Source organism: Gopherus flavomarginatus, chromosome 11, assembly GCF_025201925.1.
Source record: "Gopherus flavomarginatus isolate rGopFla2 chromosome 11, rGopFla2.mat.asm, whole genome shotgun sequence".
NCBI lineage: Eukaryota > Metazoa > Chordata > Testudines > Testudinidae > Gopherus > Gopherus flavomarginatus.
Genome location: NC_066627.1, coordinates 46799217 through 46826389, shown reverse-complemented (window position 1 = coordinate 46826389; position 27173 = coordinate 46799217). Strand labels below are relative to the sequence as shown.

Below are 27173 nucleotides of genomic sequence, written 5' to 3'. Positions count from 1 at the left end.
CCAAGAGAGGAGAGAATGGTTCTGTAGTTGGCAAGCCATTCACAGTCTTTGTTCAATCCGGAGCTGATGGTGTCAAATTTGCAGATGAACTGAAGCTCAGCGGTTTCTCTTTGAAGTCTGGTCCTGAAGTTTTTTTGCTGCAGGATGGCCACCTTAAGGTCTGCAATAGTGTGGCCAGGGAGGTTGAAGTGTTCTCCTACAGGTTTTTGTATATTGCCATTCCTAATGTCTGATTTGTGTCCATTTATCCTTTTCCGTAGAGACTGTCCAGTTTGGCCAAAGTACATAGCAGAGGGGCATTGCTGGCATATGATGGCGTATATTACATTGGTGGATGTGCAGGTGAATGAACCAGTGATGGTGTGGCTGATCTGATTAGGTCCTGTGATGGTGTCGCTGGTGTAGATATGTGGGCAGAGTTGGCATCGAGGTTTGTTGCATGGATTGGTTCCTGAGCTAGAGTTATTATGGTGCGGTGTGCAGTTACTGGTGAGAATATGTTTCAGGTTGGCAGGTTGTCTGTGGGCAAGGACTGGCCTGCCACCCAAGGCCTGTGAAAGTGTGGGATCATTGTCCAGGATGGGTTGTAGATCCTTGATGATGCGTTGGAGGGGTTTTAGCTGGGGGCTGTATGTGATGGCCAGTGGAGTCCTGTTGGTTTCTTTCTTGGGTTTGTCTTGCAGTAGGAGGCTTCTGGGTACACGTCTGGCTCTGTTGATCTGTTTCCTTATTTCCTCGTGCGGGTATTGTAGTTTTGAGAATACTTGGTGGAGATTTTGTAGGTGTTGGTCTCTATCTGAGGGGTTAGAGCAGATGCGGTTGTACCTCAGTGCTTGGCTGTAGACAATGGATCGTGTGATGTGTCCGGGATGGAAGCTGGAGGCATGAAGGTAGGCATAGCGGTCGGTAGGTTTTCGATATAGGGTGGTGTTAATGTGACCATCACTTATTTGCACCATGGTGTCAAGAAAGTGGACCTCCCGTGTAGATTGGTCCAGGCTGAGGTTGATGGTGGGGTGGAAGCTGTTGAAATCATGGTGGAATTTTTCCAGAGTCTCCTTCCCATGGGTTCAGATGATGAAGATGTCATCAATGTAGCATAGGTAGAGAAGGGGCGTGAGTGGACGAGAGCTGAGGAAGCGTTGTTCCAGGTCGGCCATAAAGATATTGGCATATTGTGGGGCCATGCGGGTGCCCATAGCGGTGCCACTGATCTGGAGATATATATTGTCATCAAATTTGAAATAGTTGTGTGTAAGTATAAAGGCACAGAGCTCAGCAGCCAGTTGTGCTGTGGCATCGTCAGGGATAGTGTTCCTGACAGCTTGTATTCCATCTGTGTGTGGGATGTTTGTGTAGAGAGCCTCTACATCCATGGTGGCTAGGATGGTGTTTTCTGGGAGGTGACCAATGCATTGTAGTTTCCTCAGGAAATCAGTGGTGTCACGGAGATAGCTGGGAGTGCTGGTGGCATAGGGTCTGAGTCCATATATCCAGACAGTCCTTCAGTGAGAGTGCCAATGCCTGAGATGATGGGGTGTCCAGGATTTCCGGGTTTGTGGATCTTGGGTAGTAGATAGAATAACCCTGGTCGGGGCTCTAGGGGTATTGATTTCTTCTGGTGTTAGTGTGGGGAGTGTCCTGAGTAGATGCTGTAGTTTCTTAGTGTATTCCTCAGTGGGATCTGAGGGAAGTGGCCTGTAGAATTTGGTATTGGAGAGTTGTCTGGCGGCCTCCTTTTGGTAGTCAGACCTGTTCATGATGACAACGGCACCTCCTTTATCAGCCTCTTTGATCCTTGGCACTAGATAGTAAATTACATTTAATTCTGTGGTGGGATGTCTGAAAGTTTGGATGTATAAGGCTTTCGCAGCTTGATTCTAGAGGCTCTTAGTCAGGTGCCTACCTTCGGCAGCTATTTCCTCTTCAGTGGCCAACTTAATGTGGCTGAAAGCTGAGAAACTCTGCTGGAAGATGGAGATCTGATGAGATGGTGGGGAGAGGGTGAGGACGGGTTTTAGGCCCTTTCATCTTGTAGCATTGGGAAAGGGGGGACAAGGCTTGAACATGTTTATAAGTTGGTGGTTACATGGCTGGTATTTGATATGGTATGGGACAAGGACTTCTACCCTTTGATTCAGGCTGTTGAGTGCAAGGTCCAAGGATCACAGCTCATGATTTAATCATTACCATTAGTGAAAATTATGCACACCAAAGAAGGCAGAGACTCCCAAGGACAGATCAAATGCCTTAAGATATTTTTAGCTCTCAACCACTGGTCTGTCAGTCCTCAAACTCTAATAAACTCTTCCTTGTTCTACTTCATTCTATCTGCTTTAAATTTCAGAATGTAATACTGCAATACTAATATATAAAAATAAAAGGTATACTGCTCATCACCATAATTCTGAAAGACGAACAAAACACAAGCCCGTCACTGCAAAAAAAGTTACAGTAGAATATAGCTTTTTAGATTCTGTTCAAAAGAGCAGCATGCAAACATCTGGGAAAAGGTATACTAGAGCTCAAAAGAGAACGGAATGGAACATAAGCACATTTGCGAACATGATTATGCCTCCGTAATGTTCCCTTTCATTGTAAATGTAGATGCAGTAACAAGTGTAGTTTTTAGAAACTGAACTAAAAAACCTGTGTAGCTTCTTATGTACTGTGCATATAAATTTGCATACAAAACCTGTACCAAAGACCATGCACAGCTTTGCTTATACTTAGTACATAAACATTTCCATTTTTTAAAATGATATCCATAGAAGTCAGGGGTTCAGCTTACAATATGGAGCATTTATTGTTTATTTCAAGATAAATCTCTGTCAAGAGGCCAAATCAAGCTAACAGAATCCTTATACCATGGCAACAATAAGACTGAAATAGCTTCTTGTTTACTTACACCTTCTTTAGCTGCTGAGGCAAACTTGCTCGCTCCAGTTGTAAAACTGCTCCATCCCTTTAAAAATAAAAAAAAAGGAGAAGGAGGAGGAAGCTTAATTTAACATGTAATAGTGAAACAAAGTCAATATATTCTGTGGCACATCCTGTCCTGTAGCCATAAGAGATACCCACTAATTGAGACAGATTTCCTTGTGGCGAAGTTCCACTGAACTGTAAAAAAATACTGCGGTGAATTTCCCTTTTTGTCTTGTGCATTCCTATACTATAAATCCTAATTATTATGACTGTAACATGAACAATCCTGAACATGGGTTAGTCTAATGGAGAAAAACTTCAAAGCTTTTGTTTCTCTCTAAATACAAACATTTTCACAACGATAGCAAGAGAAGACAAAACGTTGTAGAGCCTGAATAAGTACAGGACACATCAAGACTAGTTTGTGTTTTGAGAGTGTTAAGATCTGGGGGAAAGGGCAAGGGGCAGAGTGAAACTTAGGTATAAGCCTGGAAGAAGCTGAAAAGGGAGCCAAGAGCCAGTAGATTCAAACAACATAAAAAAAAACAAAAAAAAGGACTAGGGGCTCATAAGCAGCAGACACAGATCCATTATTGATTTGTTTCTTGTTTACAAGAAAGCTTATAAAAACTTCTGGTTGTTTTTTTGGCCTTACAAATATCAGGAATATAAAGCCTTGTTTTGCCTGTTTTTTTCCTGGAGACCTCCATCAAGTTCAGGAAACTCAATCAGTAGTTTTCTCAGCCCTTAGTAATAGAGTGTGGAATCTATAATAAAGATTTTTTCCTCAGATATTTTGTCAGGCATTTAATAAGGAGCTACCAAGAAAAAGGAAACAGTTTTATAAATTCTCATTAAAAAACTTTCTTCCTCTCTCAATTGTTCAGTTTGCAGTTCCTTGACAGTTGTGATATAATAGTATTAGTTACCCAGTCACGCAGAATCTTTCAATAAAAAGAAGACGACAAGATCTGAATTTCTAATGTAAAACAAAAAACAAACAAAAAAAAAACTTTGGCATACTTTTCAGGACTTCTTTATACACATTATAAAGAAACAAGGAAGGGACACTGATAGGTTTTTTTAGCTAGTCCATAAAAGAAGGTGGAGGCTCTATAGTCAACAGTCCCTTTAAAGACTCCAGTGAGATCCCTTCATTAGTAGTCTCATCTTGCTTTGTTTCATGCTGATAAATGGAATGACAGTGATGATGCTGATGTGCAAATGGCAAGATATTTCTTGTAATTCTGATGTTAAAAATAGGCTCACAAGACAACAGACAACCTAAACTGATCTCAGCCTAATCAGCATCAACTATACAGCAAATTAGCCATCTGATGAGTAATAAGGGGAGGAGGGGAGCCTTACATGTGTATTTGATTTTTTTAGGTTTATTCCTCTGGTATATTATAAGGAAAATTGTTTTCCTCAATCAGATGAGAATTCATGCAAATAAAAAACTTCAACCACTTTGCAAAAGGTGTTTATGTTTAAGCTGCAGTTCATGTGTTTAGTCACAAGAGGGCATTTTAGTCACTAGTTTCAATCAGATGATATTTGAATAATGTCTGACAAAGATTTAGATCAGTGGCTCTCAACCTTTCCAGACTACTGTACCCCTTTCAGGAGTCTGATTTGTCGTGCGCACCTCCAAGCGTCACCTCACTTAAAAACTTCTTGCTTACAAAATCAGACATAAAAATACAGAAGTGTCACAGCACACTATTATTGAAAAATTGCTGACTTTCTCATTTTTACCACATAATTATAAATCAATTGGAATATAGTGTACTGACATTTCAGTATACAGAGCAGTATAAACAAGTCAGTGTCTGTATAAAATTTTAGTTTGTACTGACTTCACTAGTGCTTTTTATGTAGCTTGTTGTAAAACTAGGCAAATATCTACATGCGTTGATGTATCCCCTGGAAGACCTCTATGTACCCCCAGGGGTATGCGAACCCCTGGTTGAGAACCATTGATTTAGATGATATGGCAGTATTTTACTATAAAAAAACCCTGAGAAGTACGTAAGACAGGTACTTGTGAATTGTGCCATTTATAGAATTTGATATGTAATATGAATACTAAACATTTTTTCACCCATCTGTGAACACCCTTTCCCATGACCCCCACCCTTCTTTAGGGTTCTGTGCCATATGGAACTTCTACCCCATTCCTTCCCCATATTTGAAAAGGTACAAAACTGTATTTGAAGGATGATGTACAGATGAATGGAAAAGTAAGTCTGAATGCCTCTACACTAGGTCATGGTGCTGTAATGAAATCTTGCACACACCATACAATAAACTCTAAGAAGCAAAACACCTAGGCGTGTGTCAAATAGGAGAGCTGCAGACCCAAAGAAACCTTCCAGACCTGCTAGAATTCTCTCTGATGGGATCATCAGGTCACAGAGAAGAAACTAGGAGAACAAAAAAGCCCCGACCCCTGTGGCTGCAAGGAGGTTTGTTGGTTTCACTTAAAGACATAACCCATCTAGGAGTTCCATGAAATACAAATAAGGTATGAGCAAACTGACTTGTGCACGTTCCTAATGCTGAAAGTAACCATTTGCAATGGTATTTGACTTCTGCGGCTGAGTGGAGACTGACAACGAGTGTGCGCTGGAGGGAAAGGAAATAAGGATACTATATACTCTTACAAATATGAGCAATCCCTAAAGGAAAATCCAAATCTCCCCACATCAGGTATCACCAAACTGTCTATTTATACTCCCATTGCCCATCACTAGGACACCTCTTGGCCCTGGTAAACAGTTTGCTACTTGTAGTTGCACATTCCTTGCCAACAGTAGAGTGGTCAATTCTTTTAGTGTTAAGAAGTTCATGTTTGGAATCCTGTTAGGACTGCCTCCACCTGTCTTTTTTACCAGCATTTTAGGCTTAATGTATTGGCGGAGTCAGGACTTTTGATCAGATTGCTTTGAGAAGACACGTAAGTGTCAACAACAGAAATGCACAATGTTCCTGAGATGCACATGCATTGCATATTTCCCAGTTACAGCTATTAAATTTTCTCTCTATTCATATTTCCATAATCTGAGCTACAAATACAGGAACATACTGCTAACAGTCACAGAAAGCTCAGAGAAAGAATTTCCTTACCGAGTATAGCGAAGACATGGCATTATTGAGGAAGTCGTCATCCTTTTTTGGAGGGTTGACTGTGTTCCCAAATCCCACATAGCGATTCTCTTGGCCACTAAATCGCACACCATCAGAAAACAATTGTAATTATTATGCATTTCATTAAAACTATCAGACCAAAAATATTGTAAGATACAGCTGAATTTTTGTTTCTTTGTTTTAAAGATTTTCATACACCTGGAAGTAAAGGACTGGTAGAATTTGCATCAGCAGTGCAGGTAAACTGTGTGCTTGACTCCCTCATACAGCTCTACTTTTGCAGCTTGTTTCTAACATGTAAGAACATCACTGCACAATTATGTAAAGCTAGTGAATGTGCACTGTAGACAAGAAAACATCCTTGCAGATTTTATCATCTCAGTAAATCTTCTCCTGTGGTATAATAGATCAGTTAGTTACTTCAGAACCGTGGTCTCTTTTTGCATATCACTGCATTAACTGAAGAACTTAGTGGTAGCCTTATTAAATAACTGAGTTTCACACGCTCTGCTCTAGGCAATTGAACCTGAAAGCTTCATAGACCAGGAGGCCACCATGGTGATAAAGCTACTGTCTATATTTGACTCACAAGCCTCAGCTTCTCTGCACATCAAACCTTTCCTTGATACACAGGAAAGAAATGGCCCTTTTTAATGCTTTTATACCCAATCCTTTGTCATGTATTATCATCACTTATTTTACAACCAGTGAGGATGTGACCAGAGTCTGGTACTGCCCAATGGATTAACAGAGCCATATGTAAACTGACAGGAAAATAATAAGGCCCTAGTGTAGGGTATTCTGAAGGGCCATGACACAATGATTGATACAGAAGTGTCTAGTCTAATAAACATTACTTGCAAGTCAAATAACTTTACCCTTGATAGGAGCTGAAATCATCGTTTAACCAGTCTTCAAATGCTTTGTCGGAAGAACCAGCTGCATTCTGGGATGGTCCAGCAGATCTACTCAAATGAAGGATTTTTTAGGAAGTTAAACTACATGAAGCATAAAGAAACAAATGACTTTGCTCATCACAGAAGCTTGTGCCGAAAACAGATCAGAATTTTACATCCATCAGGCGAGAGCATCCGAGTCTCTCTTAAATCATGGAGAAAGAATGCTGTAAACAAGTCCACAAACAATGGTGTTTAGACCACTTTTAGTTTGCTAGCACTTAGTGGTTATTGTAGAACTTGCCAATCACAAGTTGCTGGTTCTCCTTGTTTCTAGTTCCTTGTGCAGGTAAACCTGACTCTTCATTGCCAAGAAGAATGAGAAGTACCTGAAAGCAAGCTATGCTTCTACCAGGGATCCAGAAACATCAGAGTAAGAGAAACACAGATACCTTCAGGGACTGGAATCACCAGCTAGAATACAGCTGGCAACCATGAAGGGAGAGGGTTGTTAGGGTGAAGGTGGAAGAGGGGACCAGGTGTTTGGCCGTGACTGAGAAGGGAGATGGTTCACGCAGCCACAGTAAAGTGTATTCAGGGAAGAAAGGAAAGCAAAAGAACAGGACAGAAGGAAAAAGCAAAAATAGGCAATATTTGCTGTATTCCGGACAGCTAAAATACACTAAAGGCTTTCCTATTTTGAATGTAAGGAAATACTGTAGTAGCCAATTGGGAAATGATGCAAGCACAAATGCGAGGGACTGTAGCTAGTACAATTACAATCTGTATTAAGAAAGGGTCCACACTGAAGAAAATTTAGGTAACACTGCTGTCAAACTAACATGCCATCACTTCCTATCCAAAAATCAGGGAAGAGCAACTTCATTAAACTAGCTGCTGAGCTGTGGCTGGACATTGACATTTTAATCTGGGAGACTGAAGCTAAAACATGGTAAGAGTAGTAAAATGGCAAATATCTAGGAAAACAAATCTGAGGCAGATAATAGTTCCCCAATTACAAAATGTCTTTGTCATCTGTTTTCTCAGACACAGCTTCCAAAGAAATAGGAGGGTTAAAAAAAAAAATTAACCTGATTATGGAAATGAAAGTACTTCTATCTTAAAAAAAAAATGTAATGGAGATATCCTATCTCCTAGAACTGGAAGGGACCTTGAAAGATCATCTAGTCCAGCCCTCTGCCTTCAGTAGCAGGACCAAGTACTGATTTTTGCCCCAGATCCCTAAGTGGCCCCCTCAAGGATTGAACTCACAACCCTGGGTTTAGCAGGCCAATGCTCAAACCACTGAGTTATCCCAGCAAAGAGTGCTGCCAGTGGAGACAAATAGTCTGTCAGCAGAATAAGAATAGTGACATTCAACTGTCATGCTTGATAGCGAGATCACACTGTATGAGAATTGGATAACGAGAAAACATACCGATGAGCTGAAGACAGGGCCATCTTGGGCTGAGGTGGAGTCCAGTTTCTGGCAGGAGAAGTTTCAAGAGACCATTCCTTGCCCTCAGCTAAAGTAGCCACCTAAAGAGGGGGAGAAAGTGTGAAGATGGTAAGGTCCTAATTTTCAAGTAAAATGAAAATGTAGAAATAACCTTCAACAGAGTGTCAACAGTCAGTTGGAGCAGCTGCAGAAGCAGGCAAAGCAGGGATTACTGCATAGGACAGAGGGTAAAATGGTGTTTAGCTGATGCTGCTCCTCCTCCCAGCTCCAGAACTGTGCAAGGAAGACCTCCTTCATTGTGGGGAAGAGCAGCATTCAGATGGTGAGTCCTCCTCAGATGGTCTTGGGAAAAAACTGCTGGGAGGAACCAACCAGCCAATGAGAGCAGCTGGAGAGGCAGCCAAATCAGGGCTTTGTCCGTTAAGAGACTTTCCTATAATTTTGCCTAGACTTTCCCTCAGCTGTTTCCTCCAAAGGTCTCCCTCATATTCTCTTCACCTTAGCTTCCAAACTGGTCCAATTTACTTTCTTCTTTCCTGTCCTGCTAGAGACCTGTCCATCCCAACTCCCCCAAATAGTAAAGATCTAAGAACTACAGTATGAGAAACTACGCAATGTTAAGTTATTGAGATGTTCCCCCTTCTAGCTGCAGAGTGTCCCAGACCAGCAATCCATAAGTGGCACAACTACACCTCTTTTGGCAAACCAATTTCAAAACTGTGTAAGAACTCCAGCCATGTAGAATGCAGCTTCTCAACTTAGTAGTGCAGGCTAGCATAAATGCACAACCCCTGTGTGTTCAAGTCTCTGCAATTTCTAGGTGCGTATTTGAATTTTGAGTGGTTTTATTTTGAGAAATTGCACAAAGCCTCCTTTTGGAATGACATTTCCAGTGCAGGCATGGATTTTGCTCCTCTGTATGGTCCCACTTGCTTTTGGCAGAGTAATCTGCCATTTTGCATCCATCAAAAGAGAAGTGCTGGCAATTAATTGTGCCCTATAGTATAAGATAGTCTGATGCAATAACAAGCTGACTCTCAGCTGGTGTAAACTGGCATAGATCCATTACTTTCAACTGTGCTACAACAAATTACACCATTGATAATCTGGCGACCATGGCCAAACAAAAAACAAGGACATTAATGAAAATTTCTAGAGAACAACCTTTTTGTAGATTACAGAATAGCAAGTCTTATCCTCTCTCAGGAACTGCAACAAGTTTTTACAAAGATGTTGCAAAATTTAATAAGTGTTTGTCAAGTGCTTTGAGATTTTCAGATGGGAAGTATTAAGGATGCACAAGTTATTATTCATCTGTGTTTACCTTATCTCTAAAGAGAGCTGCAGCTTTGCTGTTGTATTTCTCCTGCATTGACCAGCAGGGATCATAATCCTCCTGAGACTCCAGAAATTCTCGAAATTTGCCATTACCACCAGCCTTCATCTTCTCCAACTCAATGTCCTTCCACTTGTCCATAGTGACAGAGCGCACAAAGCTGGAAATCAGAATTAGAGAGGAAAACCTCACTTTTTATTTATTGCTAGAATCCTGTTGTTATAATACACCATAAAACAAAATTAAAACACCTCACTGGCAGCTATACCAAAAATTAAGCCTTTAGAAATGCCACAGCTAGCAGCTGCACTTTTACTGAGCTTGCTTCCTACCCTGCAGGGAGGAAAAGCACTATAGCAAAAAAGCCTTATGAGTTTTCACTGTTGAAAAAAACAGTGAGTTCCACTTAAAGGAGACAATCTGTGCAAATGAAACAAAAAGTACGTATCCCAACCCAAATTCTGAATTGCCTATCAAAATCACTTAACAGAAAATATTTTCCCGACATTTTCCAAACAGTTTGCTCCTCTTTAGTACCACTCATCCCTCAGGAGCGCACTTAGAATGAACTTCAGGTACTCAACGAGTCATCTGTCCTATATCTAAAATAACCACATCCAAGGGCATTTATGACTGGGATTAGTGTCCCACAGCTTTGCTTTGGGCCATAAATTAGTGCAGCTGCTCATTATTCCACATGAAAAACAAATAGTCCCCTATTGTTAATGCTTAAATATTCCATTAAAGAAAAGGTCAAGGAGATCTCCTCACCAAGGCCCTACAAAACTTTGCTCCATCTACATCTCTACGCTCATTTCCTCCTATCCTCTCTTGGTCCTTACCCTCCTCACATCTCTTTTTGTCTCTGTGCTTCATTCCTTCTTTCATGTAGCAATTGGAATAATTTCCACTTCTTCTTAGTCACTGAACACTCTCGACCCCCTACTCACCTTCAAATCATCCTTTAAAAACCACTTCTAAGTGTCCCCCTGGTATTAGCGCTTGCATTCCTGAATTCTCCTTTCCCTCCCTTATCTGAATAATTGTTCCATATTCCGCCTCTCTCTGTTAGATTTAGACCCAGGACCATGCACATGTGTATGTGTTGGAAGGGGGAGAGGTTGTTTGTTCACTGGCTCATTTTAGAAGAATATAAAACACTTTGTGTAGTCGACAGGAACCTCTATAAATAACATAGATCATATGTTCTATAATGCACTGGGTACATTTATAGCACTACATACATGCTTTATAGTAGTATTACAACCATCTTAGTTCAATTTTAAAAATACCTGGTACCACTAGAGTTCTTTAGCCTACAAGAATAGACAAAATATAAAATAGGACACAACATGAACAACTGATAGGACTAGAGATCGCCTAAATTTCTCCATAACATTACATTTGATTCATGGCGAGGTAACATACGGAGGTAACCTAACTTAATCATGTGTGTACTTACACCACTAACTCATTTTTGGTTTCTAGATTCCACAGTGGATTAGCAATACGTCATATTCTGATTTGCAAAATTCTAGATTTGCTGTTCTGCTGAAGCATGCCAAACTTGCATCTCCATAGCTATATCCAAAAAAATACTCCTTGCAATGACTTCCATGTTTTTCCCGTGAAGAGAAAATTGTAAAACATCTGGTCTGTGTTTGTTCCCAAGACTGACCTGAGGTGAACTCCCAAGCCTCTGTGTTTTCCTGAGCATTCCAGACAGATCCAGATTCCATAGGTCACGCTCACCCATTGGGGGTTAAATGCACCACACTCAAAACAGACCTATAAGAGAAAAAAAAAAATTGTCCATAACTCTCAGTCATCATTTGCTCCAGGTAAAACTTTCAAAGTACAGACACAGAAAATCATAAAAAAACTACTTGCAGCAAATAAATTCAGAATTAGGAGTTGTTAGTGTTTAAAGACTTCTTCCTTGTGTACATAAGTTCCATTACGTAGTCATTTAGGAAGAGCCTTGAGGGTTTAATGTTTTATAGGCAGAATCATTCATGTTAACCGACTCAGACTATAGAAATACAAGCTAAACTGATGTTTCTGTCTCTAGAAAGACTGAATTAAACACTACCCTCAGGGCACCATATAAATATATTATGAAATAACTTTGTTTCACATGTCCATAAAGAACAAAACATACACAATCAAAATTTATGCTTTTGTAAGATTGTTTTGAGGGGGAGAAAACAGTCCAAAAGGTAAAGAATAACTTAAGGGGAATTAGTTCTGTGTCAAGGAGAAAAAGTTAGGAACATCAATTCAGTCCTGTGATCTGACCGCCAGTCACAAACATAATTGCAACTAGCATGATTCTAGCACAAATCCAGGTAGGCACAAATCCAGGTAGGCAATTTTTTTTTAAACAAACATACTTGTATACTGGGCAGCTTCTGTTCTTTTATAGCAGGGATTCTAATAGTTTATCATCAGGTCATGTGGGGGCAACTGACAGAGTTTCAAATATCATTACAAATCCTTACGGTGTATGGGAGGACTTCAAAGGCAGATTACCATAAATATGGTAGCACACTAACAAGATTATATTGTTTGCATTATTAGAGTATAAACATAAAATGCTTTGAATAGAAAGTTCCTGTTCTTAAAATATACAACAATGTCCCAAAACAAAATTATCTGAGGATTTGGCTGACAAACCACCAGTGGTTTACTGAATCACTAAAACCACTCAAAGGAGTTATGCCCAATACTTGACAGTTTATCAATCTTATTGGAATACAATTTAATGGAAGTATATACATATCCACATCTGTACCTTAAAATTTATTGGCTATGCTAAGACCATTAATAAAATATAGCCAGAGAACAAATTCAGTTGTCTGAAATGGGCTGAAAAGTATTTGTTGCTGCTTAATTAAATGTTTCAAACAATATATACAAATATATATATAGACCTTCTTACATTGTTCTCATCTTGCACTCTGATTTCTTTAAGAACTTTCCTTGTTCTTGGACTTGCCATGTTTCTATAATGGGGGAAAAACAATTTTAAAGACTTTAAAACAAATTACATATTAAGTGCTGATCAAATACTCAACACTTGTACAAGATGCAAAGACTTTACAATCTAAAATTTTTGCAGAGGCACAGTCAATGTGTTTTTGTTCCTTGTTACAAGAAACACTTATGATCAACATAACAGATTAAAGGAAAACTGTATTTTTCAGTTTACTGTGTGTATTTCGCACTTTGCAGTCAGTTACAGTTGCTGTTTAATGTATCAATGGGATATCACTAATGAAGAGCTGCAGGGGGCTCAGGTACCTGCTCTTCCATAGCTCTACAAGAACATGGTTAGCAGCAGCAGATCCAAAACCTTGAGAGATACACAGTAATAGGTAGGCATACACATAAAAATGTAGTGGGCAGCAGTAGACGCAACCCAAAACACTTTTGATGATGTTGCTCTCAAACCCACCCACTTCCCCTGCTTAAAGACCCTTATAAAACCTAACCAGTGTCCTAGCAAAGGACCAGAAACCCTTATAAAATGTAAATTTAAAAATTCTGTACATGCTGTTTAAAGGGTGCTCTATAAGAAACTTTTTTTTATGAAAAAATAATTTTGAAAAAGGTTGACAGTTTCCCTTTAAAAATTAGATTTTTAAGAAATACATCCTGACTATTGTAAATTTTTATGTGAAATACACTTTAAGCTCTGATCAGGTCTGCAATACTGTACTACAGACTTGACAATTTGCAAGTGGCATGAAAAGTAACAGCTGCTAAAGTGCATGAAGCCAAGTTAAACTACAGATTTTAGCATATACATTCAGCAAGGAACTTTGATTTATATGTAGTGCATTTATCTGAAGCACTGACAGACATTAAACACATTCTCATAAATGACACTGCAACATATATAGAATTTAGTTGCTTAGGATGTAGGGTGAAATATAACATTACAATTTAGATAAGAGGAAATTACTCAAAAGCTTATAACAAATAGGGTTGTAGGGTATTTATTTTGCTGTACTTTAAACACTACCACTTTTTCCTTGTCCTTCACACCCAAACCTTTTCCCTACCAAAAACGTCATTTGAACATCCAAAATTCACTAAGAAATAGACATAGAAATATCAGGCTGACCTAGGCGCAATGCAGAGCACTACATTCAGAATACAAGAGGGACTAGGAAAAAAGCAGAAAAGAATAGGTCAGTGTCTGAACCTATTTAAAAAAAAAATCTAAAAACTTATTTTCAAATGTGAAGGTCTCTGAAAAGGAAAGCAGATTGCCTCAGCTATCTCTGATACTTCCATAATACTGTTTTTGAGAAGTGTGGTTTAGTGGACTACGCACAGACCTGAGGCAGCTCTAATTAAGCTTCTGACTCTCACTCAGTGTATGCCTTTAAGCTAATAGCTAAAGCCTTTTCTCTTCTTCTGTAAAATGAGAAGAACACTATTTACTCAATTCACCAACTTACTGAGGGAGTTAATATTCACAACACTTTAAAGTGTCAACAACTATGTAATTGCTAAGTGCCATTCCAAAACATAGACATCAAACTGGAGAAAGTCACACCAATTTCCAACCTTTACATTGTGTTTTTCCTCCTGCAAAAAAAAAAAAAAATCCCTTAAATCTTTAATTTGTGTCATCACTGCCATACACGTTTACAGCAAACACTAACCTGGACCACCTTTCCTGTGAATTATAGCACTAATATGCAGAGGTACAGCAAAGCTGTGCAAGGCCAAGGGCTGGTATCCGAACACCAGCTATTCCAGTGTAATTCATGAAAAAATAAATACAAAATTGCAGCTACACGTTATTGCTGTTGAAAGGAAAGATTATTTTTATCTTTGCAGGATTTCAATCTGTATTAGGCATTCCTTTTAATTCATGGCCATTGAAAAAATGCAGTAACGGATGTAACGTTTGTACAGCAGTGTTTATTTTCATGCCATTTCAAGGACAATTTTCTGTTTTTAAACTTACACTCATCATCTAGCATTTGTCCTTTTTTAATCATTAATCAGATCATCATTAGTTATTCTTTACTGAGCCAAGAAAGATTACCAACTCTACAAGCTTTTCTATTTAAAAATATAATAAGAGTTATTAGGTTATATTGTAATTAATGCTTGATGAAGTATAATATTTCAGCTACCCTATCTCAAACTTAAATGTATTGGATTTTTGTTGTTGGTTCATTAACCAGGACAGAAACAGCTTTTATGTCTTGTAGAATGAAAAAAGAACGATAACTAATCTTTTTTTCTGATTAACTGCACTATTTCTTCGATGGGATTCTGAAACTAAAGCTTCCCTTATATACCTTGCTCACATCCATTGAAGAAGGAAATATACTGATATATATTTTGATCATAATCTAGTCAGAAACTGCAGCAAATAAGCTTCCATGGATCTGATGTACAGGTCTTCATTTTCTCTTTTGTCATTGGTGGGAAGGGGGGAATCTCCCTCCTTTCATTACACACACACTCCCTGTCTAGTCTGAAGAAGAGATTAAAATGTTTTAATTGTTTCATTTCTGAATTTAAGATACTATTCTAATTAACAGTGGTAATTTGTTGATAGATAATGAGGTTAGGGAATATATTTAGTTACATAGTTTTCATCTATTCTCTTTCAACTCTCCCTCCACTTTTAAACTTTTTTTTTTTTTTTTCAAATTTGCAGAATCATGCATAGGTATGTGATGCAGTCTCTCTCTGGTGTTATTTGCCTGCCCTCCTTTGAATGTCCCATGTCATTACTTCTCCCTCATCTAGAAATGCTAGGTCAGGTTTTCATTCAGAATAGTGGGGAAAAGAGATGGGGGCTGTCTGCTCCAATCAGAAAATCTTCTAGCCTTATTGGCCAGAGATCTAAACAGATGCCCCATTCCAGAAGTTAGGCTCCTCCTCTGGCCAAGATGCACTCTGGTTCTGGTGGAGCAGGAAGTGTCTGAAGCAAGTCTTTTGGCCTAGACTTGCACTCGTTAAGGAGGGAGAGATCTGACTGCCCTGCTCAACACACTTTGCTTCTGCTCTCCTATCCCTACCGCCCTCACCAATGGTGCTCATCAGCACTGCTTGATGGGGGAGGTTGAAAAACCGAAGTCAGGCTGCAAAGCTGCTCTCCCCCTCCCCACACTGCTCCACCTAGCTGGAAAAATGCAGGGGACCCAAGTGCAGAAGGAACATAAGTTCCTGATTCAGATGACTTAGTGGTAGAGTGGGATTCCATTACTCAAGAGAAAGCATTGCAGGGGTAGTTGTAAAGTTGTGACTCTCATGATCACAGCAACTTTACAGTGCAATGGAAGTCATGAATCTTCACGGCACCTCTGTGAAGTAGACAAGAATATTCACTGTACGGACAGGGAAAGGGAGGCAGAGAGAGGTTAACTGAATTACCCAGTGCTAACGAGAGACGTATTGAACCAGGATTAGAATTCAGAAGTCCCTGGCTCCCAGTTTTGTGCTCAGACTGTCTCTCTCTCCAGTATTCTTTACTAGTAGTCCTCTAAATCCCAAGTCATCTAGTCCCCCCAATGTTTATTTTCTATGTGAATGTGATTCAGTTATGGTTTCATCTGTTCCAAGCATCACCTAGTCTTTAAAGACAACCTAGAAATACAGTAGAACCCTGTTTATCCAACCCTCCATTATCCAACTCTTTGTATGGACAACCAGAGCACAGAGGTCCAGAAGGGGGCAATATCTCTTGTGGCTGCTAGATGGCGTTGCATCATTGCACTTTCCTATTCTCTGGTTTATCCGGATTTTTGATTATCTTATCTGGCCCCGGGTCCCAAATAGATGAGATAAATGGGGTTCTGCTCTAATCTATGAGTTAAGCCACAACCACAGTAATACACTAAGAGTTCACAGTTTTACACACACATTTACAGATATTGGTCATCTTCTGGCATTCAGTTGAGGAACTGGCAAGAATAATTAGAATTTGTAATTTTGTTTGGAACTTGTGCTCCTTAAACTTGCACTGTGGACTCAGAATACTTTAAATTACAGTATAACTGAACTACTGAACCTCAGTGCAGTCACTTAATCACTGCTACCTCTATTCTTCAGTACACTAAACACTGTTTTCCTGATTTTCTACAAATTATAAATACAAAAAAGGCAGAAAAATTATAAAGAAAAGTAACATTTATCTTGTGGAAATAAGTTTTCTTTGGGGAATGTAACTCTAAAATATTCCCTCCAATATTATGGAGGAAAAGATGATTAAATATTGACTGGGAAAGAGAGTTTACCATAAATACATAATTCAGACAAACACACGTACAAATTAACTATGAAATTTTAGACTAAATGTGCCAGCAAACATTCTACAGCAGAGTAGGTTTTCAATGGATCAGTATATTAAGTACCCTGGAATGTTTTGTTTCCTGGTCTTGAATATTCAAGTCATCTGCTTCCACACTGGAGAGTAAAAATGTACTCTGTACATTTCCTACAGCAATGATTTATTCCACAAACCAGGATGTCACCCATACTGACTGCCTCAGCACTGAAGAATCATGCTTATGTCTTATTTACCCAAAGCATCTATTAGTCATCCTTTTGTTTTCCTAAAAGCACATAAATGAAGTGGTAGTAGCAGTAGCTTATTTAGAAGTACAATTATGATGGTCAATATTTAAAACAGCTGCAGTAGGATTTTGAAACTCTGACATGGAGGCCTAGTCACAGGGTTGAAACTCCGATACTATATAAAAAGCAAACCGTGTGATGGGATAGGTTCCAGATATCTTAGTTTACAGACTTCATCAGGATTAAAGATCTCTTAGGTAAGATGGTGGTATCAGTCTGCAGGGCATAACTTTTTAAAATGGTTTAATTGTTGGACAAACATTCTCAAGCCATTTTTTCAAGTTAGATGCTTTTCCACACTGACCAGCACAACCATCTTACCTGAAACTAAGCTCAAGATGAGAAGGTGGAAGAGATTCTTAATCCATATCCCAGTGAAGCCTGTAAATTGAGATACTCAGATCCAGGCTCATTTCTTGAAGACTGTTTCAGAACATGGCCAGATTCCTAATGAGGATGGAGGCTTCTCCTCGCTAGAAGATTTATGGGGGCGGGGGCGGCAAAGGGGGAGGGAGAGAGAGAGACAGACAGAAGAGCGGTGCTCTTAAAAACAGATACAGTGGACAGAGCCTCATTTAAAGCAGTATTTTTTTTAAAGGAACACGATTTTTTCTTTTTGCCTTTAAAGCACAAGAACAAGCCATGAATGCTACTGGGGAAAGGCTGCACTCTACCCAGAGTGTGGTTGATCTGCAGCCCGCTCTGCACTGATGGATGGAAGGGGGCTACCATCTGCAAAGCCTGCCCCGGCAAAGCGACAGGACCCAGCAGCAGTAACATTGGCTGGCAAAGCACAGTCACAGCTAGAGATACCCAGGGGCAGGATCTCAAGCCCAGGGCTTCCCTCTGGCTCCCCGGGTCGTGGGACCAGGGGTCGGAGGGGGGGCTGCAGCAAACTTCTAGCAGAACCCTCCTGGACAGGGGAGAAGGGCTGAAAACGGGGGGGAGGGGGGCTGAGGCCAGGGTGGGGAATGGAGGGAGGGAGGGAGGCCAGGGCCGAGGGGGGAGAACAGGGGTGTGGGGGGAAAGGAGAGAGGCAGGCCAGGTCCGGGGGGGGGGGCCGGATACGGAGGGGGGCAGGAGAGAGGCAGGCCAGGGCCGGGGGGGGCCAGATACGGGGGTCCGCGGTGGAGGCAGGCCAGGGCCGGGGGGTCGACTACGGGGGTCGAAGGGGCAGGAGAGAGGCAGGCCGGGGCCGAGAGGGGAGAACAGGGGTGTGGGGGGAAAGGAGAGAGGCAGGCCAGGTCCGGGGGGGGGCCGGATACGGAGGGGGGCAGGAGAGAGGCAGGCCAGGGCCGGGGGGGGCCGGATACGGGGGGCTGGGGGGGAGGAGGGAGGTAGGCCAGGGCCGGGGGGAGCGGCTACGGGGGTCGAAGGGGGAGGAGAGAGGCAGGCCGGGGCCGAGGGGGGCCAGATACGGGGGTCCGCGGTGGAGGCAGGCCAGGGCCGGGGGGGGCCGGTTACGGGGGTCGGGGGGGAAGGAGGGAGGTAGGCCAGGGCCGGGGGGGGCCGAATACGCGGCTCGGGGGGGCGGCAGGCCGGGGCCGGGGCCGGGATCGGGTTGAAAGGGGGCCCGGCCAAGGCGCTCCGGGGGCGGGCAGAGGTAGGGACGAGCGGCCGGGGCGAAGGGGAGCGCGCGGGCGGCTGTGGGAGACCGGGGTCCCTGCCCACCGGGCCGGCTCCGTACCTCCTGCGGCAGCGGGCAGCCCCGGCTTTCGCTCTCCCCGGCTCCTCAGCGCGCAGCCGCCGCCGGCCGCGGCTACGTTGCAGGTTTGCAAAGCATGCTGGGTAAGGGGGAAGGTTAACCCCCTCGGGCCCGGCCTGCGAGCGCCGGGAGTGGGCGGAGCCCAGAGGGGGCGGGGCACAGGCAGGGGGGCGGGAGAGACACAGAGAGACAAAGGAGGGAGAAAGACCCGGGCAGAGAGACACGGGGACAGAGACACCCCGAGAGGGACAGGGAGACACGGGGACAGAGACACCCCGAGAGGGACAGGGAGACTCGGGGACAGAGACACCCCGAGAGGGACAGAGAGACACGGGGACAGAGACACCCCGGGAGGGACAGGGAGACACGGGGAACAGAGACACCCCGAGAGGGACAGGCAGACACGGGGACAGAGACACCCCTAGAGGGACAGGGAGACTCGGGGACAGAGACACCCCGAGAGGGACAGAGAGACACGGGGGACAGAGACACCCCGAGAGGGACAGGGAGACTCGGGGACAGAGACACCCCGAGAGGGACAGAGAGACACGGGGGACAGAGACACCCCGAGAGGGGCAGGGAGACACGGGGACAGAGACACCCCGAGAGGGACAGGGAGACACGGGGACAGAGACACCCCGAGAGGGACAGGGAGACTCGGGGGACAGAGACACCCCGAGAGGGACAGGGAGACTCGGGGACAGAGACACCCCGAGAGGGACAGAGAGACACGGGGACAGAGACACCCCGAGAGGGACAGAGAGACACGGGGACAGAGACACCCCGAGAGGGGCAGGGAGACACGGGGGACAGAGACACCCCGAGAGGGACAGGGAGACTCGGGGACAGAGACACCCCGAGAGGGGCAGGGAGACACGGGGACAGAGACACCCCGGGAGGGACAGGGAGACTCGGGGACAGAGACACCCCGGGAGGGGACAGGAGAGACACGGGGACAGAGACACCCCGAGAGGGGACAGGGAGACTCGGGGACAGAGACACCCCGGGAGGGACAGGGAGACACGGGGGACAGAGACACCCCGAGAGGGACAGGGAGACACGGGGACAGAGACACCCCGAGAGGGACAGAGAGACACGGGGACAGAGACACCCCGAGAGGGGCAGGGAGACACGGGGACAGAGACACCCCGAGAGGGGCAGGGAGACTCGGGGACAGAGACACCCCGAGAGGGACAGGGAGACACAGGGGGACAGAGACACCCCGAGAGGGACAGGGAGACTCAGGGACAGAGACACCCCGAGAGGGGCAGGGAGACACGGGGACAGAGACACCCCGGAGAGGGACAGGGAGACACGGGGGACAGAGACACCCCGGGAGGGACAGAGAGACACGGGGACAGAGACACCCCGAGAGGGGCAGAGAGACTCGGGGGACAGAGACACCCCGAGAGGGACAGGGAGACACGGGGACAGAGACACCCCGGGAGGGACAGGGAGACACGGGGGACAGAGACACCCCGAGAGGGGCAGGGAGACTCGGGGACAGAGACACCCCGAGAGGGACAGGGAGACTCGGGGGACAGAGACACCCCGAGAGGGGCAGAGAGACACGGGGACAGAGACACCCCGAGAGGGACAGGGAGACACGGGGGACAGAGACACCCCGAGAGGGACAGAGAGACACGGGGCACAGAGACACCCCGAGAGTGACAGAGAGTCTCGGGGGACAGAGACACCCCGAGAGGGGCAGGGAGACACGGGGACAGAGACACCCCGAGAGGGGCAGAGAGACACGGGGACAGAGACACCCCGAGAGGGACAGGGAGACACGGGGACAGAGACACCCCGAGAGGGACAGGGAGACTCGGGGGACAGAGACACCCCGAGAGGGGCAGGGAGACACGGGGACAGAGACACCCCGAGAGGGACAGGGAGACACGGGGACAGAGACACCCCGAGAGGGGCAGAGAGACTTGGGGACAGAGACACCCCGAGAGGGACAGGGAGACACGGGGACAGAGACACCCCGGGAGGGACAGGGAGACACGGGGGACAGAGACACCCCGGGAGGGACAGAGAGACACGGGGACAGAGACACCCCGGGAGGGACAGGGAGACACGGGGGACAGAGACACCCCGAGAGGGGCAGAGAGACTCGGGGACAGAGACACCCCGGGAGGGGCAGGGAGACTCGGGGACAGAGACACCCCGGGAGGGACAGGGAGACACGGGGACAGAGACACCCCGGGAGGGACAGGGAGACACGGGGACAGAGACACCCCGAGAGGGGCAGAGAGACACGGGGACAGAGACACCCCGAGAGGGGCAGGGAGACTCGGGGACAGAGACACCCCGGGAGGGACAGGGAGACACGGGGACAGAGACACCCCGAGAGGGACAGGGAGACACGGGGACAGAGACACCCCGAGAGGGGCAGAGAGACTCGGGGACAGAGACACCCCGAGAGGGACAGGGAGACACGGGGACAGAGACACCCCGGGAGGGACAGGGAGACACGGGGACAGAGACACCCCGGGAGGGGCAGAGAGACTCGGGGACAGAGACACCCCGAGAGGGACAGGGAGACTCGGGGACAGAGACACCCCGAGAGGGGCAGAGAGACACGGGGGACAGAGACACCCCGAGAGGGGCAGAGAGACTCGGGGACAGAGACACCCCGAGAGGGACAGGGAGACACGGGGACAGAGACACCCCGGGAGGGACAGGGAGACACGGGGGACAGAGACACCCCGGGAGGGGCAGGGAGACACGGGGACAGAGACACCCCGAGAGGGACAGGGAGACACGGGGGACAGAGACACCCCGAGAGGGGCAGAGAGACACGGGGACAGAGACACCCCGAGAGGGACAGGGAGACACGGGGACAGAGACACCCCGGGAGGGACAGGGAGACACGGGGGACAGAGACACCCCGAGAGGGGCAGAGAGACTCGGGGACAGAGACACCCCGAGAGGGACAGGGAGACACGGGGACAGAGACACCCCGGGAGGGACAGAGAGACACGGGGGACAGAGACACCCCGAGAGGGGCAGAGAGACTCGGGGACAGAGACACCCCGGGAGGGACAGGGAGACACGGGGACAGAGACACCCCGGGAGGGACAGGGAGACACGGGGGACAGAGACACCCCGAGAGGGACAGGGAGACACGGGGACAGAGACACCCCGGGAGGGACAGGGAGACACGGGGGACAGAGACACCCCGAGAGGGGCAGAGAGACTCGGGGACAGAGACACCCCGAGAGGGACAGGGAGACACGGGGACAGAGACACCCCGGGAGGGGCAGGGAGACTCGGGGACAGAGACACCCCGAGAGGGACAGAGAGACACGGGGACAGAGACACCCCGAGAGGGACAGGGAGACACGGGGCACAGAGATACCCCGAGAGTGACAGAGAGTCTCGGGGGACAGAAACACCCCGAGAGGGACAGGGAGACACAGGGGACAGAGAAACCCCGAGAGGGACACGGAGACACAGGGGACAGAGACACCCCGAGAGGGGCAGAGAGACACGGGGACAGAGACACCCCGGGAGGGACAGGGAGACACGGGGACAGAGACACCCCGAGAGGGGCAGAGAGACACGGGGCACAGAGACACCCCGAGAGTGACAGAGAGTCTCGGGGGACAGAGACACCCCGAGAGGGACAGGGAGACTCGGGGACAGAGACACCCCGAGAGGGGCAGGGAGACTCGGGGACAGAGACACCCCGAGAGGGGCAGAGAGACACGGGGACAGAGACACCCCGGGAGGGGCAGGGAGACACGGGGACAGAGACACCCCGAGAGGGACAGGGAGACACGGGGGACAGAGACACCCCGAGAGGGGCAGAGAGACTCGGGGACAGAGACACCCCGAGAGGGACAGGGAGACACGGGGACAGACACCCCGGGAGGGACAGAGAGACACGGGGGACAGAGACACCCCGAGAGGGACAGGGAGACTCGGGGGACAGAGACACCCCGAGAGGGGCAGGGAGACTCGGGGACAGAGACACCCCGAGAGGGACAGGGAGACTCGGGGGACAGAGACACCCCGAGAGGGGCAGAGAGACACGGGGACAGAGACACCCCGAGAGGGGCAGGGAGACACGGGGACAGAGACACCCCGAGAGGGACAGAGAGACACGGGGCACAGAGACACCCCGAGAGTGACAGAGAGTCTCGGGGGACAGAGACACCCCGAGAGGGACAGAGAGACACGGGGACAGAGACACCCCGAGAGGGACAGGGAGACTCGGGGGACAGAGACACCCCGAGAGGGGCAGAGAGACTCGGGGACAGAGACACCCCGAGAGGGACAGGGAGACTCGGGGACAGAGACACCCCGAGAGGGACAGGGAGACACGGGGGACAGAGACACCCCGAGAGGGGCAGAGAGACTCGGGGACAGAGACACCCCGAGAGGGACAGGGAGACACGGGGACAGAGACACCCCGGGAGGGACGGGGAGACACGGGGGACAGAGACACCCCGAGAGGGGCAGAGAGACTCGGGGACAGAGACACCCCGGGAGGGACAGGGAGACACGGGGGACAGAGACACCCCGAGAGCGGCAGAGAGACTCGGGGACAGAGACACCCAGGGAGGGACAGGGAGACACGGGGGACAGAGACACCCCGGGAGGGGCAGGGCGACTCGGGGACAGAGACACCCCGAGAGGGGCAGGGAGACTCGGGGACAGAGACACCCCGAGAGGGACAGAGAGACACGGGGACAGAGACACCCCGAGAGGGGCAGGGAGACTCGGGGACAGAGACACCCCGAGAGGGGCAGAGAGACACGGGGACAGAGACACCCCGAGAGGGACAGGGAGACACGGGGACAGAGACACCCTGAGAGGGGCAGAGAGACACGGGGACAGAGACACCCCAGGAGGGACAGGGAGACACGGGGACAGAGACACCCCGAGAGGGGCAGAGAGACTCGGGGACAGAGACACCCCGAGAGGGACAGGGAGACACGGGGACAGAGACACCCCGAGAGGGGCAGAGAGACTCGGGGACAGAGACACCCCGGGAGGGACAGGGAGACACGGGGGACAGAGACACCCCGAGAGGGACAGGGAGACACGGGGACAGAGACACCCCGGGAGGGACAGGGAGACACGGGGGACAGAGACACCCCGAGAGGGGCAGAGAGACTCGGGGACAGAGACACCCCGAGAGGGACAGGGAGACACGGGGACAGAGACACCCCGGGAGGGACAGGGAGACACGGGGGACAGAGACACCCCGGGAGGGGCAGGGAGACTCGGGGACAGAGACACCCCGAGAGGGACAGAGAGACACGGGGACAGAGACACCCCGAGAGGGACAGGGAGACTCGGGGACAGAGACACCCCGAGAGGGGCAGGGAGACACGGGGACAGAGACACCCCGAGAGGGACAGGGAGACATGGGGCACAGAGATACCCCGAGAGTGACAGAGAGTCTCGGGGGACAGAGACACCCCGAGAGGGACAGGGAGACACAGGGGACAGAGAAACCCCGAGAGGGACAGGGAGACACAGGGGACAGAGACACCACGAGAGGGGCAGGGAGACTCAGGGACAGAGACACCCCGAGAGGGGCAGGGAGACACGGGGACAGAGACACCCCGAGAGGGACAGAGAGTCACGGGGGACAGAGACAACCCGAGAGGGACAGGGAGACTCGGGGACAGAGACACCCCGAGAGGGGCAGAGAGACACGGGGACAGAGACACCCCGAGAGGGGCAGGGAGACTCGGGGGACAGAGACACCCCGAGAGGGGCAGAGAGACACGGGGACAGAGACACCCCGAGAGGGACAGGGAGACACGGGGGACAGAGACACCCCGAGAGGGGCAGGGAGACACGGGGCACAGAGACACCCCGAGAGGGGCAGGGAGACACGGGGCACAGAGACACCCCGAGAGTGGCAGAGAGTCTCGGGGGACAGAGACACCCCGAGAGGGACAGAGAGACACGGGGACAGAGACACCCCGAGAGGGACAGGGAGACTCGGGGGACAGAGACACCCCGAGAGGGACAGGGAGACACGGGGACAGAGACACCCCGAGAGGAACAGGGAGACACGGGGGACAGAGACAGCCCGAGAGGGGCAGGGAGACACGGGGACAGAGACACCCCGAGAGGGACAGAGAGACACGGGGCACAGAGACACCCCGAGAGGGACAGAGAGTCTCGGGGGACAGAGACACCCCGAGAGGGACAGGGAGACACAGGGGACAGAGACACCCCGAGAGGGACAGGGAGACACAGGGGACAGAGACACCCCGAGAGGGACAGAGAGACACGGGCACAGAGACACCCCGAGAGGTACAGGGAGACTCGGGGACAGAGACACCCCGAGAGGGACAGAGAGACACGGGGCACAGAGACACCCCGAGAGGGACAAGGAGACTCGGGGACAGAGACACCCCGAGAGGGACAGAGAGACACGGGGACAGAGACACCCCGAGAGGGACAGGGAGACACGGGGACAGAGACACCCCGAGAGGGGCAGGGAGACTCGGGGACAGAGACACCCCGAGAGGGACAGGGAGACACGGGGACAGAGACACCCCGAGAGGGGCAGAGAGACACAGGGGACAGAGACACCCCGAGAGGGACAGGGAGACAAGGGGACAGAGACACCCCGAGAGGGACAGAGAGACACAGGGGACAGAGACACCCCGAGAGGGACAGAGAGACACAGGGGACAGAGACACCCCGAGAGGGACAGGGAGACACGGGGACAGAGACACCCCGAGAGGGGCAGAGAGACACGGGGACAGAGACACCCCGAGAGGGGCAGAGAGACACGGGGGACAGAGACACCCCGAGAGGGACAGGGAGACACGGGGGACAGAGACACCCCGGGAGGGGCAGAGAGACACGGGGACAGAGACACCCCGGGAGGGGCAGAGAGACACGGGGACAGAGACACCCCGAGAGGGGCAGAGAGACACGGGGACAGAGACACCCCGAGAGGGGCAGGGAGACACGGGGACAGAGACACCCCGAGAGGGGCAGGGAGACTCGGGGACAGAGACACCCCGGGAGGGACAGGGAGACACGGGGGACAGAGACACCCCGAGAGGGACAGGGAGACTCGGGGACAGAGACACCCCGAGAGGGGCAGGGAGACACGGGGACAGAGACACCCCGGGAGGGACAGGGAGACACGGGGGACAGAGACACCCCGGGAGGGACAGGGAGACACGGGGACAGAGACACCCCGAGAGGGGCAGAGAGACTCGGGGACAGAGACACCCCGAGAGGGACAGGGAGACACGGGGACAGAGACACCCCGGGAGGGACAGGGAGACACGGGGGACAGAGACACCCCGAGAGGGACAGGGAGACACGGGGGACAGAGACACCCCGAGAGGGACAGAGAGACACGGGGACAGAGACACCCCGAGAGGGGCAGGGAGACTCGGGGACAGAGACACCCCGGGAGGGACAGGGAGACACGGGGGACAGAGACACCCCGAGAGGGACAGGGAGACTCGGGGACAGAGACACCCCGAGAGGGGCAGGGAGACACGGGGACAGAGACACCCCGGGAGGGACAGGGAGACACGGGGACAGAGACACCCCGGGAGGGACAGGGAGACACGGGGACAGAGACACCCCGAGAGGGGCAGAGAGACTCGGGGACAGAGCAACCCCGGAGGGACAGGGAGACACGGGGGACAGAGACACCCCGGGAGGGGCAGGGAGACTCGGGGACAGAGACACCCCGGGAGGGACAGGGAGACACGGGGGACAGAGACACCCCGAGAGGGACAGAGAGACACGGGGCACAGAGACACCCCGAGAGTGACAGAGAGTCTCGGGGGACAGAGACACCCCGAGAGGGGCAGGGAGACACGGGGACAGAGACACCCCGAGAGGGACAGGGAGACACGGGGACAGAGACACCCCGGGAGGGACAGGGAGACACGGGGGACAGAGACACCCCGAGAGGGGCAGAGAGACTCGGGGACAGAGACACCCCGAGAGGGACAGGGAGACACGGGGACAGAGACACCCCGGGAGGGACAGAGAGACACGGGGGACAGAGACACCCCGAGAGGGGCAGAGAGACTCGGGGACAGAGACACCCCGAGAGGGACAGGGAGACACGGGGGACAGAGG

The 27173-nt window shown here is 49.0% G+C and overlaps 1 protein-coding gene across 11 annotated transcripts in view; it reads right to left on the bottom strand.

Annotated features, from left to right (window-relative positions):
- Positions 1–27173, bottom strand: part of ARFGAP1 (ADP ribosylation factor GTPase activating protein 1) — a 44248-nt gene that overhangs the window by 10375 nt on the left and 6700 nt on the right. For 3 of the 11 annotated variants that reach the window (XM_050918685.1, XM_050918693.1, XM_050918692.1), the window contains 8 exons: positions 17699–17850; positions 12708–12771; positions 11445–11554; positions 9755–9926; positions 8410–8510; positions 6954–7040; positions 6055–6151; positions 2909–2965 (listed from right to left, as the gene is read on the bottom strand). In XM_050918685.1, coding sequence (XP_050774642.1) covers positions 2909–2965; positions 6055–6151; positions 6954–7040; positions 8410–8510; positions 9755–9926; positions 11445–11554; positions 12708–12767 — 684 coding nt within the window. In that variant the 5' untranslated portion in view covers positions 12768–12771; positions 17699–17850. Of the gene's footprint in view, positions 1–2908; positions 2966–6054; positions 6152–6953; positions 7041–8409; positions 8511–9754; positions 9927–11444; positions 11555–12707; positions 12772–13069; positions 13122–17154; positions 17356–17698; positions 17851–19064; positions 19147–27173 lie in introns of those variants that run through there. The other 8 variants (XM_050918686.1, XM_050918690.1, XM_050918691.1 and 5 more) reach the window with 6 other exon arrangements.